Below are 20097 nucleotides of genomic sequence, written 5' to 3' on the forward strand. Positions count from 1 at the left end.
CTCAATCATGATTATCTTATATTGTTAGTTTTTCCACTCTAAAAATAGGAAGTCCTAATTTGTTTTTTATTCTACTTATTTGCTAAAGTTAGGCTTGGACTTAATTTCTACTGTTTAAAAAGAAGACTAATAGAAGAAGAAGAAGAAAAAAAAAAAACCATCTGTATAAGAACACATGAAGAAGGCTGAGGTGGGTGAGGTGGGTGAGGTGCTTGAGTCCTGGAGTTGGAGACAATTCTGGGCAAAAGAGCAAGACTCCATTGCACCTCTGAATAAAGAAAACAGAACAAAAACAGAATAATTGAATAAATGAGTTAAAATATTTAAAGACTTCAGGAATGAATAAGTTATGTTAGTATATCCTGAGCAACTTCATAGGATCACTGAATTCTAATCCAAATGCATTAAATTTGAACTCTTTGTGAGAGGAATACAAACATGTAGGTGACTTCTCATTCATAAAATGGAAAGACTGACATGTTCATTGCAGCATTATTCACAATATCCAACTTACAGAAGGAACCTAAGCACCCATTAATTGATGACTGGCTAAAAAATATATGCATGTATGAATACATTGGAATATTATTCAGCTTTTAAAACAAAGTAAATTGTGCTATTTACAGTAACATAAATGAACATGAAGGACGTTATACTAAATTAAATAATCCAGACACAGAAAGATAAACAGTGCATGATCTCACTCATATATAATATCGAAAATAGTTGAACTCGTAGATACATAGAGAGGTATTTACCAAGGACCAAGAGATGGGGCCAAAGAGAAGGCATTGGTCAAATAATATAGAATTTCAGTTACTAGATTAATATCATCTGGAGACCCAACATACAGATTGGTAACTATGTTTAATAATCATGAATTTTGGAGTAAACATACTGCTGCAGTATATAGAGGATGCTTAAATGACCAAGAAAAAATCAAATGTAGAGAGATGTTAACATAGGAGACAACTGGTAGTAGAAACCCACCCAGCTCTACCCCTCCCCCTCCAATCTGACTGCTTTCTGGACTGGCTGGGAGAGATGCATCTGGCTAGGAACTTGGAAGGGTGGGGGCGGGAGAGATTGTTTAGTGACTGAAACCAAGATCAGTTAAACATGGGGTTCCACAGTGAGGGAAGAAACTAAGAACTGAGTCACCCACCACATGAGTGGAACCCAGGGGAGATCCCCGAGGTATGAACTTCCATCATGGACCAGCAAGTACTGGATGTTGGAAGTGTGCTGATTTAAAATCTTTAGACCAAGTGCCATTCAGCAAAGAGCCTGGATCCCACCTAAATCCAACCCCTGCCTCCAGGAATTCCACCTATGGGATTACCTCTGTCACTCTAGCAATCCAGAGGGTGGAAAAGCATGCTTTAGAAGACTCCACCTAAAACTGCTGAGAAGAGAAACTGAGAATCTTTTGAATTTCAATGGAAAGAGTTCTTTAACTTTTCACCAATATCTCTATATAAAAATTTTCTTTCTCTGTTTAATTGTGACCTTGATGGTACATGGACATTTATACATGTGTATTTTAATTTTGTTTTGTATTCTTTCATTTTTAAAGTTTTTTAAAAAAAATTATATATATTTTTTTCTCCTACCTGTTTCCCTTGTCTCTTTTCTTCTGCTAACAATCTATATTGTTCTCTCTTTTACTCTTCATTTATTTATTTTTATTTTTTCTTCTTTCCTTCTCCCTCACAATTATCATATCCTATTTATTTCTGTTCTTTCCCTGTTCACCATTTGAAATTATAAACCCTTTTGCAAACTTGCTGTTTTTATTGTAGGTGATAACTGATCATATCATTTTTGTTTATTGTGATAATTAACATTGTAGACATCATAGTAGGAACTATTTGGTTTAATACTGTATATTGTTTTCATTGGTTATTGTTAGTGTTTGTTTGCCCCTAAAGAGTGAGGTACTAGAAACCTTCAAGGATACTATAAGTCCACAGGGTAGAAACTCTGCTGCCTCATATCCACACTGTTAAATGAGTAGAGACACAAACAACATGAAGAAGTAAGGGAACAAATCATCCCAAACAAATCACTGTATAGATCCTCCAAACAAAAACGAAATGAAGAAGCTATAGAAGTGAAAAATATAATTGATAATTTAGAATTAACAGACATGTAGAATCTTTTATCCATCAATGACTGAATACATTTTCTTCTCAGCAGCACAAGAATTCTTATCTAATATAGACCATGTCATATAAGCTATCATATATGTTGGCATACAATTGTAATATTACCTTAACATATTGTTTTGCATCTATAGGATTATTTTCATAGTTCTATTTCCATTGATATTAATTTTTATGTTCTTGCTATTTTCTTGATTATAGTTGATTGATTTTTATCAAATTTTATCTATATTATTTCTTGTTTATTTCAAACATTTCTACGTCTACTCATGTATTTTCCTTCCTACTACATAATTTGAAACTAATCTTTTTGTTATTCTAGCTTCTTTCTGAAAACAAATACTTTAAGTTAAATATAAATATTCATTTGAGTACTGTTTTATCCCATAGATCCTGATATTTTAAGCTCTTATTATCACTTAGTTCAAAGTACTTTTTATTTACTTTTCTTGTGCTTTCTTCCTTGACCTCTGAGATATTTATAAAATGTGCAATTTAACTTTGAAATAGTTGACATATGTGGATGGGATTCTATATATCTTCAGGTAATTAATTTCTAACAAAATAAATCAGTCAGGAAACACAGTCTTCATAATTTCAAATTTCAAATAAAAAATGTTTTGAAAATGGTTTTTATATTGATTGAATTGGTTAAATACATGTAAAAACTGATCAAATTTCATAGTTCAAATATGTGCATTTTATTATATGTCATTTTACCTTCAGAAAGGAAGAAAATCTTTTGCAAGCTACTCTTGTGGAAGAGAATTAATATCCAGGATATATATAAAAGCTGAAAAAAATTAATAAAGCTATGGGGGGGAAATCATGTATTATTTAATGAGTAGCTTTTAAGTTTTTTTTTTTTTTTTTTCAATACTGCAGATTGAAACCAGGGGCCCTTACCACTGAGCCACATCCCCAGCCCTTTTTTGCATTTTTTGTTTAAAGACAGTATCTCACTGAGTTGCTAAGTGCCTCACTAGGTTGCTGAGGATAGCTTTCAATTTGTGATTCTTCTGCCTCAGCTTCCCAGTCACTGGGAGCTTTTATGTATTCTTATCTGAAAAAGCAATAATGTAAATAATGGATATGCAAGCTTGATAGTAACAATCATTTAGCATTGTTTGTGAATATAAAAAAGTCACATTGCACATGTTTACTATAGGTAATATTTGTCAGTTATGCTCAAGAAAGCTGGGTTGAGAAGAAATGGAAAGACTGAAAAAATTGAAGCCTACAAAGGAAATTATTCCTATAATAATTCTTCTAAATGTTTATTAGTATTGTTCAACTAAAAAGGCAAATGTTTATTCCAACATTTTTATATACCTTTTTTTCTTTCCTTGAAATCAAGATTATATTATGAAGCCTAAACAAATAAATTTAATAATTTACCTGTGGATTTTTTAAAGATTTTATTAAAATGATATTAAATTTAATATTTTAAATCATTGCAGTTCTGATATTTTGTTAATGCAATGAAGGTCAACAGTGAAAATCCAATGCTTAGATGGCGAAGTTAAGTGATTTCTCTGTTGGGAAAAAAACATGTATGTTAATATACAAATATGCTTTTGAGATTTTGTAATGACTAGATTGGAATACGTGTGAAAATTAGTAAAAGCCTCTTTGCTTTTACTAATTAGGAATTAGTAAAATTCCTCTTTAATAACAAATATTGAAAGTATATTTCTGATAAAAAGCATCACTATCCATGATCACTGAAAGTAAGACACTTTATTCAGCTGTATTAAAGTTTAAAGTCTTTAACACTGAACTAGAAGAAAAAATAATAAAATCAAAATACATCTCCAGATAAATACTAAGCATTATTCTTAGAAGATATTAAGAATTAAACTTGTACATTGGACTTTTGGTATCTTTTTCTGTTTTTCTAAAATATTGTAGTCTGTATGAATCATATTCATTATTTGTATATGAGATAAGATTATTGCTTAAAATTACAAAGGTTAATACAGAGCAGAAGAACAATTTAAAATGGAAGTTTCTGACCACAGTATTGGCATAAAAAAACAGACGTGAAAACCAATTGCATAGAATAGAGGACACAGATGCAAATCCTCATAGGTACATACATCTCTTGCTTGACAAAGATTCCAGAAAAGATATTTTAGAGAAAAGACAGGCTTTTTCAAAAAAGATGCTGGGAAACTGTATATTCATATTTAGAAGAATATGAGACTAGATCGCTATGTCTCCCCCTGCCAAAAGTCAATTCAAAGAGATTCAAAGACTTAGGAATTAGAACAGAAAATCACAACTTTTGGAAGAAAACATAGGCTCAACATTCCAATATGTAAGTGCAGGCTGCAACTTCCTTACTAAAATTCCTAAAACTCAAGAAATAAAACCAAGGATCAAAAAGTGGAATGGTATATTAAATTAAAAATATTCTGCACAGAAAACTAAATAAAAGTGTGAAAAGAAAAACTGCAGAAAGGAAGAAACTCTTTGCAAGCTACTCTTGTGGAAGAGAATTAATATCCAGGATATATTTAAAAACTCAAAAAAATATCAAAAAGAAAAATAACCTATTCAATAAATGGGTAATTGAAATAGATATTACTCAAAAGAAGAAATGCAAATGTCTAACAAATATATGAAAAAAATTTAAAAATCCTTAGCAATCCAGAAAATGCAAATCAAAACTGCACTAAGGTTTCATTTCACCTCAGTCAGAATGGCAATCATCAAGTATACAAATAATAATAAATGATGATGAGGATGTAGCAAAGAAAGGAACACTTGTCAATTATTCGTAGGACCGCAATTAGTACATCACTATGGAAAGCAGTATGGAGATTTCTAAAAAAATAGAACCACCACATAACGCAGATATTCCACTTCTGAGTATCTAATCAAAAAGTGCTGAAATTATCTTTCCATGGTGATACATTGATACATACCAGTGTTTCTACTATCAGATTTCACAATATCTAAGTTATAGAACCATCCTGGGTGTCCATCAACAGATAAACAGATAAAGAAAATGTGGTATATACACAATGGAGATCTATTCAGTCTCAAAGAAAAAGAAAATTATGTCATTTTTGCTGGTAAATTAATGGAATTGGAAAACATCATGATAAGTGAAATACAGCCAGATGAAGAAAGTCAAGGGTTGCATATATTTTTTTTTGTCATATGAAGAAGTTCAAGAGAAATAAGAACAAAAAGAAAGAATTTTATAAAAATAAAAGGGAAAACAGTAGGGTAGATGAAGGGTAAGGAGAGGTGGGAAATGGGAGGAACACCAGAATGAATTGACCAAAGGATGCTATATAAATATATCAAATGAATTCTACTTTTGTAAATAATCACAATGCACCAATTAAAATTAATAAATCAACAGAAGGAGTAAAAGTAGAGTAGAAGAAAGGAATCTGGGAAAGGGCGGAAGAAAAGGAAAGATGATACTGGATAATTAAATGGAGCAAATTGTTATATGCATTCATAAATATGCCACAATAAACCCCACTATTATACTGAACTGTAATACAGTAATAAACTCATAAAAGTGGGTGTTTCCTTCTATTAAAATGTAATTTTGAATTTCTGAACTGTTGGTTGAAGCGAATCTATGCACTAAGAAAGTACTAATTAATAACCATAAAAAGTCATGTATTCCCCTTATAGTTTCATACAGAGTAATTTTATAGTATAGTAGTAGTATGGTATGTAGCACAGTATACTATAGCACAGTACAATGTTAGTGTAGTATAATATAGCACACTACAGTCATAATGTGGCCAAATCAATAGACTGTAAAACAGCAAGTATGAATCCTAATATCAACTGTGGATAATGGGTGGTGATGCATCATGTTAAACTCATCAGCAATAAGAAAGTGCTCCATTTTCAGTAGATGCTAAATGTCTGTATTTCTGCACAATCTTGCTATAAATCTGAAACTATTCTAATATAATGATCTATTAAAATGAACTATAGATAATGTATGGAAGAAAATGTTGTGTTTTATCTTTTCAGCACTATCAGAGGATAATTAAGAATATATTTATTAGTAATCTATAATCAAACTCTATTAATGAAACAATAATGCAATTGAGTGTTAAATCATGGAATTGAACAAAAATAAACTGTATTTCCAGGACTACAACTATTTACACTGAGGTAAATGATTTTATTTGTTACATTAAGTTGAACAATTCAACCACTCAGCTCTGTATATTAAGAATAGAAACAAATAGACATTGAGAGTTTATATTGTTTAGTGTTATATTAACTATAAAAAAGATATATACATATGCCCCCAGTTTCCTATAAGAAAACAGAAGCCTAGAGATGTTAAATAAATTCCTGGTGAGTGGCAGATGTAGTGTAGGGGTTCATGCCATCACCTAGACTATGCAGTTAATCATTGTATTAAACTATTATGTTGACTTGATCAGTTATATACACTATTAATGCTATTTTCTAATTCTTTGGTCTTTATTTAATTGTTTGTATAATAAATTAAAATGAAACATAAGCTCACAGAGATCTGAATACAGTCAAGGGACCTACAAAGAGAGTTAATTTATTGTGTAGCTTCTAATTAGCTATAATTACAATATTGAATAAATGAAACACCTACCTTTAGAGACAATCACTGAACTCCACTGGTGCTATGGTTTATAAAATAGGCTAATAACAATTGGAAGCATTTTTCAAATGCTGTCAGGAAATGTAAAAGTATAATTTATTTTCAACCCTGAACTATTTTTCCTCTAAAATAGATTTAATATGGAAACTGGGTATAAAAAAATGAATTATATAATGATCCATAATTTAACTCCAATTCAGATAGCATATCTTATTCTTAGAGAGCACATTTACTCATATACATGTGTGTATGCATGCACGCAGACACACTCAGTCATCTGGAAAGTTCTTCATAAAATTACTAAAGAATTTCTTAGAATATAGCAGATCAAAAAAAATGCTCACCACTATGGATTAGGTAATAAAATAAGTCTAGGCACTGCCACAGATACTGATATCACAATATAAAGAGATATTCAAGTTGCCATAGAATCAGATCTCTTTAAGGACAAGGCATTTACCATTTAATGTTTAATCTATTTTTAAGCAGTATTTTTAAGGAATTAATTCAGTTTTCACATACCAACATCTACTAAATAACTCTAAAATTTATTTCTTCCCTTTCATCATCTATTTGAGATTGAAAGGAAGCATATAAAAACAGACATGATGTATGAACCCTGTTTGTTCCTTGTGAATATACATGATGAGCTGCTAAGATCACTGAGCATTCCTAAGGTGCATGACTTTACAGCTTGCTTCTCCCAAAGGGAAAATCAATACTGTACTGTCTTTAAATAAGAGCCTGATCATCAAAGATGGCAGCAGCAAAAAAAATAGTAAGCCTCCTTTTGTTTCATCTTACAAGGAAAGAGCAAACTGGATTCAATCAACTCTTGATAATGGAGAATGAAATGTTGTTTCTGCTAGTTTGGGGTTTGCAAAGGAATAGGGAAACAAATGAACAAAAGAAAATACAGTTGCCCCAAGAAGCTAATTATTCTAATATGCATCTCAACAAATAGCTGCTTCCTCCCCAAAAGAAAGCATGAAGCATGAAAAAAGCAGGAACATGAACTGCCACAGACATGAATCAGATACAAGTTTTGGTATATTATTCTTCCAGTCAGTGAACTACCTGAAGAAAACAACAACAACAACAACAACAACAACAACAAAAAAAAAAACAAACAAAAAAACACTGTGTCTTTTCTGGTGCTCTAAAAGTTGGAACACTTTCTCAAAAAAAAAAAAAAGAAAGAAAAAAAAATCAGCATAACTGAAACATCTTTCACAGTCACAATGCCAATAAATATAATTTTCTCAAAGCTTTATCAAATCAGAGAGTGGGTTCTTTGCATGTTTATTTTAAAAATGCTAAATAATGCTTTTAATTCAACAGTTTATATAGAGGAAACATAATTTTCATTTTAGATATTTTTAATCTAAGAAATAAACACTAAAATTTGGTAAATGCCAAAATTTGGATAATATATCCTTACCTTATTCTTTTCTTTCAAAATATGTCCTTGACTTTTCTTTCAAAAATGTTGCCTTACCAGTGTCTACAAACACATACAGTGACAACTATTATCCATTATCCAGCACTTGACATGCCCGCTCAACATCACAATATTAACTGGCTTTCTAGTTTTCTCACTCCCTGTGGGGCCTTCTCTTCCAAGATTGATGAGGTGTGACATGGTGTTTGAGCTGCCTTTTTGACCTGACAAACAGGAGTGGTCCTTATACAGATTGGAGGAGAGAGGACAAGCCAGGGAGAGAACAATGGTGTTTCCCCGTGTATCGGGATGTCAGCAGCCTGGTGCACTTGCTTTCCAAGGCAATTAAAACATTGTTTCTCAGATTTTACACCTCAGTCAAACACAACTTTTTTCTTCGATTAAAGTGCCCCAAAGTTGCATTAATACACACTGCAAATGTAACAATTAGAAAGGGATTAAACTTCTGTCCCTCCGATATTTTAGAGAAGGTACTTTTAAAGATAAAAGTTGCTGCTTCTTCCAAGTTTAAATACACTAAAACTCTAATCACTTCTTATAATTCCCCAAATGGTGTTATCACTTTCTTTTTAACTATTGAATTCACTCTGGCAGAGCTAGGGCAATAAAACCCATCATATTCTAATTTTCAGACAGCTTGATAGAACCAATGTTCTCACTATAGATAAAGTGTAATGAAGCACTTTCTTTCCCATAGGAAAGTCTTTGACTCATATGCTTTGATGCCAACTAGCCTTCACATCTGCTGTTTCACCATTGATGGCTGTAACTTGGCATGCTAAACTAGTGTCTGATGAAACAGCTTTACTCAAAGGCACCATTTTATTTCTTGCAATGGGAACATAGTAAAATGGTGTTGGTTTCCTGTAGGCCTTATGCAAATCCCTGTAATAAACATAGGATCAGGCCTCACATACAATAAATTGTGTGTTAGATGAGAAAATGGGGAGAGAGACAAACTTCTTGGGTAAAAATAACTCCCTTTTATGCAAATAAAACAATGTATAATAAAGAATTAGTTTAAATATTCATTTCAAAAGGAACTAGTTTATATCAAAACCCATATTAGACACAAATAAAATTATAACAATTTTAAAATATCAGTTTTATTTTTTAAGCAAAATATTATAATTTAATGCTAACAGTAATGCATCAACCCACAATCAATTTCTCAATACCATTCATAAAGGAAAAATTACTTGGGAGACTTAAAAAAATTACACTGGGTAATTATGTGAGATTTTTATCTCATGGAAAATGAAAAGCATTATCAAGTATAGATGAAAATTACTGTAACAGTATTAATCTATTCTGAACTGATCCCATATATTTGTCTTAAATCAAACAAAGTTTTTAAGTTTTGTTTCATTCATTTAAATATGTGGGAAAATAAATATACAAATATCTGTAGATTTCAATATGTAAAAAAATTTTAAAAAAAATTTTCTATGAATTTTAAATATCCATAGTTATTTTTCAATTTGTGATAAGCAAGTTGGCAAGAGAAGCTTTTGGCTTGGAAGCCTAACTATATAAGAATTTCCAACACCCAAGTTAAAGCAGAATTTCATGTTTGAGGCACATTTTATTCAAATCTGCCAAGAGATACTGAGAAATTATCAAATAACACAAAGTAAGATATAAATTAGAATTGTGTGGTAATTTACCTTCATCAGTTAAAAGGGGTGATATGTTCTTTTACAACAGGGAGAGAAGTGGAAGTAGTTCACCAAATTACAAGGTAGTACAATAAGAAAACTAGGTGAGACCAAATCCCAAAGCTCTTGCTCAGAACCCAATTTACTATAAATCCACAGAAAAGGCTAATTAATATCAGTTCTTTTGTCTCAATTAAGTATCAACTTTAATGTCAGTTAACCTTTCTAATGTAAAATAAGAAAAGTGTCTTAATCTACCCTTCACTCTGTAAATACCAATCACAGGTGCAACCCTTCTAAGACTCTTCTCTGCTCCCTAAAGGACTCTCCCCTAATTCCCCCCGAACTCACTTTATGATAGAATTATATATAATGAAGGTGTACAAATGAAACAAGAGCATTGACTCTCCAGGTTCTTTGGAACATATATTTTTAAAAATATACTTTCACCCAGAGATACAAATAAAAGTCAGGATTTATCCCACCACACAACATTGAAGAATAAAGATCTAACTTGTTTTGTGACCCTATAATATGACAATTCTGCTTATCTTTTGGAGGGCTCCAGGAAAAGATTCAGAAATGAGCATGTAGTTAGATTATTTATTTTCAGCAAATCTACATTGAAAAAAAGATGTAAACAAAATTCTGGTAAATAACTTGTAAAATTTTAAAATTCAGTCAGAAGATTTACCATTGTTTCATGCCTTACACTAATTATCATGGGGTCTGGGTTTCAAAAAGCAAAAAGAGTCACCCTAATATGAGGGAAATGAAAGTAGATACAATCATTTATTAACTATTGGTTTCAATAAATGAAGGGATCATTTCAATTTCTTCTTAACTCTGCTTGCACAATAATATCACCAAAGCAAGTTTGTTGTTTGTTGTCTTGTTGTATTTTACAAACTCAGAGGCTTAGGCTTAGGATTTTCTGAAAACTTCATAAGTGACTCTAATGGTCTCAAATATACCCAGACTGATAATTGTTGACATAAATAAATCAATATTTTGTAATTTATCTTATGAACTAATTAATTTCCCCAAAGGTATTCTTATGATTGGCAAAGAAAAATTGTATATATTTAAATCATACAACATGGTGCATCTTGTTAATGACTTCCTCAAACTAATTAACATGTCCATTACCTGACATAAATATTTTATTTTTGCCTACATCTATGTTGAGAACACTTAAGATCTATTCTTACAGTAACATCCGGATACACTATACATTATTATTCACTATAGTTGCTGTGCTATACATTATTCATGAAAGGATTTTTTTCCTTTCTTTTTTTAGTACTGGAGATTGAGCCCAGGGACACTTTGTCCTTGAGCTACACCCCTAACTCTTTTTATGGTTTATGTTGAGATAGAGACTAAGTTGCTTAGGGCCTCACGAGGTTGCTGAGCCTGGCCTTAAATTTGCCATCCTCCTGTCTCAGCTTCCCAAGTTGCTGGGATCTAAAGGCATGCACCATCTCACCTGGCTCATAAATGAATATCTTAAAGACATTTAAAACATACCCTTAATGTCATAATATTAACTTTTTCCTTCAGAAGAAAGGAATTCAATGTGAAAAAAATCAATACTTCTTATTTATCACAGTGATATAATTGCCTGACATGGAAAGGACTGTATTTCCATGAGACATACATGCTATCCAGCCTTACTGGTTGTAGCCCAGCAACATTTTCTACAATTTAGTGTAAAGACATTGTCCCCATAAGTTAAAGAAGTTACTTTACTGATAAAACAGTACCTTTAACATCACTAGGCAATGGTCTAGTTTATAATACATACCTAGGGAGGTAAGATCTAATAATATGTCAAAGACTTTATATATGAGTCTTTGATGTGAATATACCTACCACCTTGTTAATATTTCATTTTAAATTAGTTTCCATGGAACAGAGACAATATCACTAGTACTGAAATTAGAAAACTCTTTTTCCAAAAATACTGGTAAGAAAACAGAATGTCATTAACTAAACTTAAACAGACTTCAAATAAGTAAAAATGACCTGAAACAAAACTATGTAGGAAATTAATAATAAGCAGAACTAGTCTTTTGTGAGCAGGTACTGAGAAATCATCCCTGGACTTAATGAAATACCAGAAAAAATTGTAGTTAGTATATTGCATAATGGTAGGAGGTGATTAGGGCATGTAGAGTACTAGCAAATATGTGAACACCGCAAAAGATGTAAGCCGATTTCTATCCATGTGCTAGCAAGTAATTATTGAATCTTTTACAGTAAATATACAATGTCCTATTCATGTATTAACATGACTGCTCTTTTGGTATTAAAAATAACATACAATTTATGATTTTTAAACAATAAAGAATTATGAACAAGGTGTATGGTATGTGTTTATAAATCTAGTTGTTAAGCACATGTTTTTATATTCTATAGCTTAATTTAAGAATGACATGTTTTTCTAGTACTTAAGAAATAAGATCACTAAAGCTTTCAAAACAGTCATTGCAGGCATGACACACTAGCTATTCAGACTTCAAAACCTATCACCCCAGTTCAATTTAATTTCAGGAGATCATTGAACTGATAAGATCAGAATAAGTGGCAAACTATAAAGAACTTGTTGTAGCTCTATCTGCATCAATGGCTTAATGTAAACGTTTAGAAACTTAATATGATCAAATAGTTGAGGTCATGTGGGTGCTCCAAAATGACTAATGTACTTAGCTCTTCTGAGTAATGATGGCTGTGCCTTGATCTCTTTGGTTATTACTTTTATTGTGATACTATGAGCCCCTGGTTACTGCTTTCATAATTAATAAGTCACTTAACCTCTCTATGGCCCAGTTTCCTCATCTGTTAAATGAGTATAATGATAATTGCTTCCTACCTTTCTTAAGTGCTGTTATGAAGATTAATGAGCTGATACTTAGAATGTACTTTGATCTCCTAAAGAGGAAGATGTGTGGTTTTTTGTATTGTGTGTGTGAGAGTATTGTGTGTGTGTGTGTGTGTGTGAGAGAGAGAGAGAGAGAGAGAGAGAGAGAGAGAGAGAGAGAGAGAAGAGAGAGAGAGAGACATTTTTGTTGTTAGATAACAACAAAGATAAAGATAAAACTATTTGCCTCAGACAGGAATATTAATCCACCCTTTTGCATTCCTATCTCTATTGCTTAGACTTTCAAATAAATTGCCTTTCAACAGAGGGCTAAAATGGGAATGTCATAGAAGGCTACATATTTTGGAAAAAAAAGAGAGAGAGAGAGAGAGAAAAACCATTTTACCCATCTATGGAGAACAACACTTTGTAAGCAGTCACACCTATGTCATAAATTCTATCTGAAGACCTCTGTCACAGGTTTTCCATCAATGAAATCGATTTATGTCAACATTTGTTTTGCTCATACATAACTGTACAGAATTTGGTAAAAAGATAAAGTACATTCATAAAGAAAATATAAATATCTAGCATTGACTTATGGCACACAGAACAAATGAAAAGGAAATAATTAGAGGACAGAAAAATGGAAGTCCATGAATACAGAGGAGGATGGTATTTTAAAAGCATATTTTATGGTTATCTGAGATAGAAAATGACTAAAATTAGATAGAAATGACTAAAATGCTTTAGTCAGACATAGCCAAAGAAAATTACAAAATGTTTAATGTATCAGTTGTTTAGCTTTAACAACACATGGTAAGGTTGTACAAGAAAGAGAGAAAATGTTAACAACAACAACAACAACAACTACAAATAGATGGAGGAAAATGAAATAAAAATGAACTAACTAGTTTGCAGGCAAAACTTAGAGGTAATAGAGAAGTGCTAAAATTTTTATGGTTGGATAATAAATAATTATTATTAAAATAATTTATTTTATTTTATTTTTTGTAGTGGGGATTTAACCCAGGGGTATTTAACCAATGAGGCACATCCCCAGCTATTTTTGTTTTTAAGATAGGGTTTCACTAAGTTGCTTAATGCCTTGATACGTTGCTGAGGATGGCTTTGAACTTGGGATTCTCCTGCTTCAGCCTTTTGAGTTGTTGGGATTACAGATGTGTGCTACCACACCTGGCAAGTATTTTTAATCTTTAGTGTATCAAGCCAGTGAAATTTCTTAATATTGTGTCAACGTAGCTTCTGAACTTAGTTAAGAATCAAATTAAATATGTTGCCTTAAGGTAATGCCTTGTAGACATTCCCCTCCCCTTTTTTTTTTGGTACCAGGGATTGAATTCAGGGGCAATCAACCTCTGAGCCACATACCCAGCCCCGCCTTTTTCTTCTTTTTTTTATCTTTTCTTTTTTGATTTTATTTAGAGACAGGGTCTCACTGAGTGGTTAGCACCTTGCTTTTGCTGAGACTGTCTTTGAACTTGTGATCCTCCTGCCTCAGCCTCCCAAGCCTGCGCCACCATACCTGGCTGACTTTCTCCTGTTGATAAAGAATTTCTACTCCAAAGCAGCAATGATTAAATATAAAGAGAAGCATACAGCATCTTTAGAAGAACTGAAGATATGGCTTTTTGATCATAAGCACACTCAATCGGATGCATTTAAAGTCCATAAAGCTTCCAAAGAAACTGCTGCAAAAAGAAACGGAGCCTATTCAAAATGTAGAAAATATTCTAGGCTCCCAATATCCACCTTACCTGTAAGCTAACTAAAGGTTCCCATTACACATCATTAAGGGGTTTTGGCTGATCATTTAACAACATTATTGAGACAAATGATAACCAACACAAGCCCATGACATATGCAAATTCAGTGCTAAGGGCCATAGATACAAGAATGAATGATACAGATTCATTCAATCCCTGTCCTCTTGCTGTGCAGTGAAGTATGGGAACATGGTGGCAGGGATGGGGATGGGGAATATGAAAATATATCTTGGATTGATAATTTAATGATAATTGAGAATAAATAGAGAATACTTAGGGGGAAAAAATGAACATTTTTCTCAGGCTGGGTAGATTTTGGTCTAAAAAGTGTTAGGAAATTTTTCTGGGAGTATAGGAAGGATAAATAAATATCTCAAGAATAAAGACAACCTAACTAATTAGATTGAAAGGGATGGGTGGTGATGAAAAAATGAGCATAATGTCGGAGAAGGAGGTATGAGAGTTCAGGATACAGCAAAACACAAAAGATAAACCAGTTTAGCTAGAACTTCAAGTGTAAGGGAAAGTGAATAGAGAGTAAGAAGCCAGACCTGTGCTTTGTAAACCTGCTAAGGAGCTAAGCTCTCAAGTTGAAGCAAATGGAAGGGAGTCCTTTTAAAGAGCTTTAAATCACTCCAGTAACCTTGGAGAGATGAGATAGTGGTTTGAACTAGGAGAAATAGATAGATTTTTCCTAGAAAGGCCCTGGGTTCAGTCCTCAGCACTGTAAAAATAATAGAACAATAAAATGAAATGTAGACTCTGTCTTTTTAGAAGACCTAAAGTATTTACATTAGGAATTTGATGCCACTTACATTTCCTTTTAATATTTCCAGGATTTTATTTACCATATTTTCTTTTTTTTTGTAAATGCCTCCTTTACCACCAAACTTCTTAGATGGACAGACTATATTAGAATGTGTAGCAAAATCAAAATTTTCAGATAGAACAACTCTGGACAGAATTTGTGAACATTTAAATCCATGGAGTCATGGGATGCATAGAATAAAGGTTATTCAGCTTCATTTTGTAAAACATTTGACTTCCTTCAAATTATAGGGATTTTTCTGAGAGTCCATAATACCTACAGGCTATTGCTGAGTTATTTTTGATCTTCCGGTTTCTATTGATTCACTCTCCTAATTTTCATACTTCAGGGAGAAAAGAATACACTTGTTTGGTCGCATTTTGTTTAGGCCTGGAGTGAGATTTTAACTCTAGTACACAAAATTCTTAGATTTCCAAAATGGATGTTTTGATTCCTCTTTTAGTGCTTTTTAATGAAATTCCTGATCTCTCAGCTATTTTTTTTATCTAAATATGACCAAGAACACACTAGTGATGCCATCCAGTTCACTTAATTTCCTTGGCTAAAACTGGAGAAGCAGTTTGATTTTGAATTATTACTTTTTTTTAGTTATGGCTTTATATTTATCCCTGGAGAGAATGTGTGGATAGCACAATGGATATAGAAGAGAGGAAGGAAGACCTCTTCTCAAAGACAATATACATATGAGTTAGTGAATAAGATCAAGCCTGTTTTTGGAAATAGAATTTTTGCTGTGGTAGAGCAACATTGTAGCTCTGCCTGTGCCTTTGTAATACTGAGCACTCACCTGCTTTATGGCCAGATATCTTGAGCCAATCTTACTTGTACTGAAAGAACTATTAGTTTTAAAATAATTTTTGGGAACTGAGCCTTCCAGAACAATTAGTTAAGGGTCTTATTAAATTAGTAGAAACATAATGGAAATTCCTTTATAAGTCAAAGCCTGAAAGTGCTTCCTAGAGTGTTTGTATGTATGGCAGTTAATTAAAAAATAAAAGGGTGGTATAAAATATAAATACATAGTACAGAATAGTTTCTAGTTCACTGTAGGATTTCAAAGTAAGGATACATTTATTTGAATTCTAGAGTGCTAGAATTTTTTTTTATACCATAGTTAGTATAGTTATATAGTTTAACGAGCCAAAACATGAAGTTGGAAAGAGAATCTTTCGGACCACACTAAAATACTAAAGAAAAATCAACATATAATCTTCTCTAAGACTCAGGGCTTTTTTTCTTTCTGATTTTAACAGTAAGAATTCAGCATGTGATAGTTAGCAACATAAGGTAATTGTCAACTTAGCAATTATCACTGTATGGTTTTTATTGTAACTAGTGTATAATCCAGAAGGCTTCAATTCTGAAGAAAGTCTGTGCTGTTGGAAACAGAAAGTTGCTTCATGTCAATTTTCTCCAGGTGCTAGAGGCACCCTTGTGTGCAGGAGATGAAAGAGTAAGAAGAAAAGCCGGTAGCAAGGAAAAGTGAAGGTAGGAAAAAAATGACACGGCAGAGAGCAGCTGAACTAAAAAGAAGAAAAAAGAACAAAAGATTGAAAAGACAAACAAGGAGGAAAATAACCTTAAAAAAGAAAAATGACATAAGGAGAAAAAAGGGAATTGTTTTTTGGAACTATTTTTTTTCCAAGGGAGCTTTGCTAATAATACATTAGGGCTTTGAAATAAGATATTTGAGTCTTCTTAAAATAAAAATGAAATTAAGGCCATGAAATATTTGTGAAATTGATATAAACATTTCTGGTGTCAAATCACGGATAGGTACATTATTTGTGTTATTTTTCAAACTCAACTTCAAAAGGCACTTAGATACTCTAATAATTTGAATGCAACATGTATTCACCCCCTGAAAAATTTTTGACACTAACATTGAGCTTTTAAGAATTTCATCAACTAGTTTCTTAAAATAAAAATAAAAATCTCAAAATTAGTATTATTAGAAAGGAAATCTCTAATAATTCTATATATTTAATTTGAAAAAAAAATTATCAATTACCCTTAATGTCAAATAATACCACTCTGAGAAAATTGTTTTACTCATATTTTGGTTATCCAATGCATTTCATTAAGTATTAATGAATGGGTAATTAAATATGAAGTATGCATTCAATCTTTAACCTACCATATGAGAAATTCATTCAGAAAAATAATTAAGACTTTAAGGAGCTAACTAAGAGAATCTATCACATTCTTTGGAAATTTGGTGGCCTTCAGAACTTTGTAAAGAAAGTTGGAAGTTTTGCATGAATTTACACCAAGAAAATTGCATAATGTTGTAAAATTGCTGTTTTAAATCACATAAAATCCTGTTTTCTGATTGTTGACCTATTCTTCTGTTAACCACTTGACTGTAATCTCCTTGAAAGTGATAATGAGGTCATAGTTTTTATAGAATACCTAACCAGTAGTGCAGTTTCTGGCACTCAATAGGCACTTGGTGCATGCTTGATGAATGAATTTATTTTATAGCTTGAACCAATTATTTAAGAAAAAATCTACTACTTCTACTGTGCAATAGAACTACCTATTGCATTTATAGGAACACTGAAAGGAAATTTAAGTGTTTAAAAATTTTGCCCAATCTCTAAAAGCCTGAAAAGTACTTTATAAAATATTAAAGGAATTATAAATTGATACTCCTTAAAGTAAAATCTCCCTATCTGATCTACTTTGGATTGGTAAGAAAACAGGAGTAGAAAGAGAGGAGTAATAAAGAGAATGAGGTGTTCTATATGCCAGGAACTGCACAAAATTATAATTCCCATGTAAGTGTTCCAGAGGGCTGTTCTTTTGGAAACCACAGTGAATTCAACAGGGTATCCTATTTCCAGACCATATCTTGCAGAATACTACATGAATAACTGTACAGACAATAAGAACTGATTTTTCTTTTAGTTCTCATCCTCTGCCTCATTTTGACAGAAATAAATGTATACATGGGAAACAATCTTACATGTAAGTCTTCTTTTCTGATTAACCAAGCCTTGTAGAATCCAAATCTACAACTATTTAATTTTCAACAAACATATTATTTTTTCATTAAAAGATAAAACCTTTTTGAGAAAAAAAGATGTTTCCTTTGGGCAGATACTCTTTGAAATAAGAGTAGAATACTTACTTGTAAAGCAAAAGCTCCTGGCAATATTCACATATCAAAATAATTCACTTTCGTGAACACAGGTGAAGTTTACAACTTTCTAACCCTTGAGTTATATGCTATCAATTATCCTGCATAAATAATAATATTTAACATATAAATTTTAGATAGCCAGTGGGACTTACCTTGAAAAAAGTCATGGTTGCACCATCCTCTACTGCTCCATACTCTATCTTGGTTTGTTTAGCTAAATCATCAGCAGAGTCAATAGGAGATTCCATGCGTTCCACTGTCAGAAAGGCGGCTAAATTAGCAGTATACGAAGAAATGATGATAAGTGTGAAAAACCACCAAATGCCTCCCACTATCCTGGTGGAGAGCGCTTTGGGCATGAGCTCAGAACCTAACAGAGATTGGGGGAAAGGTGAAACGAATACAGAGAATTTGATCAGCAATCAAATACTTTTGGTCACAGTGGCAGAATGGAATCACCGTGTAATAAAAGCTTATGTCATAGATTTACATATTGCTTTAGTAAGCAAGCAACAACCATTGGGAGAGCAGAAGCTAATTTCAGAAAATAGAGAATTCTCTAGGATGTTTACTTATAGTGACAGGAGACTCTAGCTCTACCTGGGAAGGTGTAGTTAAAATATTAATGAGTTAAATTCTTTGTTAAATTAGCATTAAAAAAGAGAAGGAAAAACTTTCCAGTTTATAAGCCACATGTGTAGATTTTCATATTGTTATTATTTTTGTGGATTTCAGAGGAAATGACTTAACATATGCTCACATCCATTTTTTTACAAGCTTCCTGTAATTTCATTTTTTCATGTGCAAGTAGCACAAATATTTTATCTATTTCATCACTTTAAAAAGTAATGGTGTTTAATAGTAAAATAATTTTAATTACCCACATTCTTTAGAGATGATGTGGGGCTTTAGCCCAGTATTTATTTTAATATGAGGTAGCAAATAATTTTCTACTTCATATTATAATTGTATAAGCAAATATCTCCCATCACTATGGTTAACCTCGATGAAGTAAGTTAGGGTAACAATAAGTACTCAAGTTGTTACAAATTTATTTTTATACATATATATCACATTTCATATATATATCAAAATATATGGCTGGAGTTGTCTGCCCATGGTATAAATAAAAGAATAGGATCTAGGAATTAGATTTTACCTTTGATTATTATTAATTTTAATTCATTTAGGTTATAAAATAAAACCCTAGCAACTTTAAAATTTGGTCTTCTATGAATTAAATTTTATTATAATTTTACCATATTATTTACATTTTTAATGTTGAAGATATATCAGAATGTGGGCTTTTTTATTAAAATTTAAATTAAATTTGTGGATGTATGTATAAAATATATCACCATTCACTTTTAATCATTTTGAATCTATAATCAAAAAGTACATAACTTTTAATTGGGTTTGAGTAAAATGGAATGAAGCAAAGATGGACTCCTTTTGCTGATTTATTTTACAGTCAGATCTTTGATATGATTACTGATGCAGTAAGGTAACACATCTTTAGATGGAAAGAAAAAATAAAATTATTCATGTTAACATTGAAAAA

At 31.9% G+C, this 20097-nt stretch overlaps 1 protein-coding gene across 3 annotated transcripts in view; it reads right to left on the bottom strand.

Annotated features, from left to right (window-relative positions):
• Positions 1–20097, bottom strand: part of Grik2 (glutamate ionotropic receptor kainate type subunit 2) — a 634369-nt gene that overhangs the window by 125704 nt on the left and 488568 nt on the right. For all 3 annotated transcript variants that reach the window (XM_026406867.2, XM_077801706.1, XM_077801707.1), the window contains exon 13: positions 18689–18906. In XM_026406867.2, coding sequence (XP_026262652.1) covers positions 18689–18906 — 218 coding nt within the window. The remainder of the gene's footprint in view (positions 1–18688; positions 18907–20097) is intronic.

The sequence above is a fragment of the Urocitellus parryii genome, chromosome 8 (assembly GCF_045843805.1).
Source record: "Urocitellus parryii isolate mUroPar1 chromosome 8, mUroPar1.hap1, whole genome shotgun sequence".
NCBI lineage: Eukaryota > Metazoa > Chordata > Mammalia > Rodentia > Sciuridae > Urocitellus > Urocitellus parryii.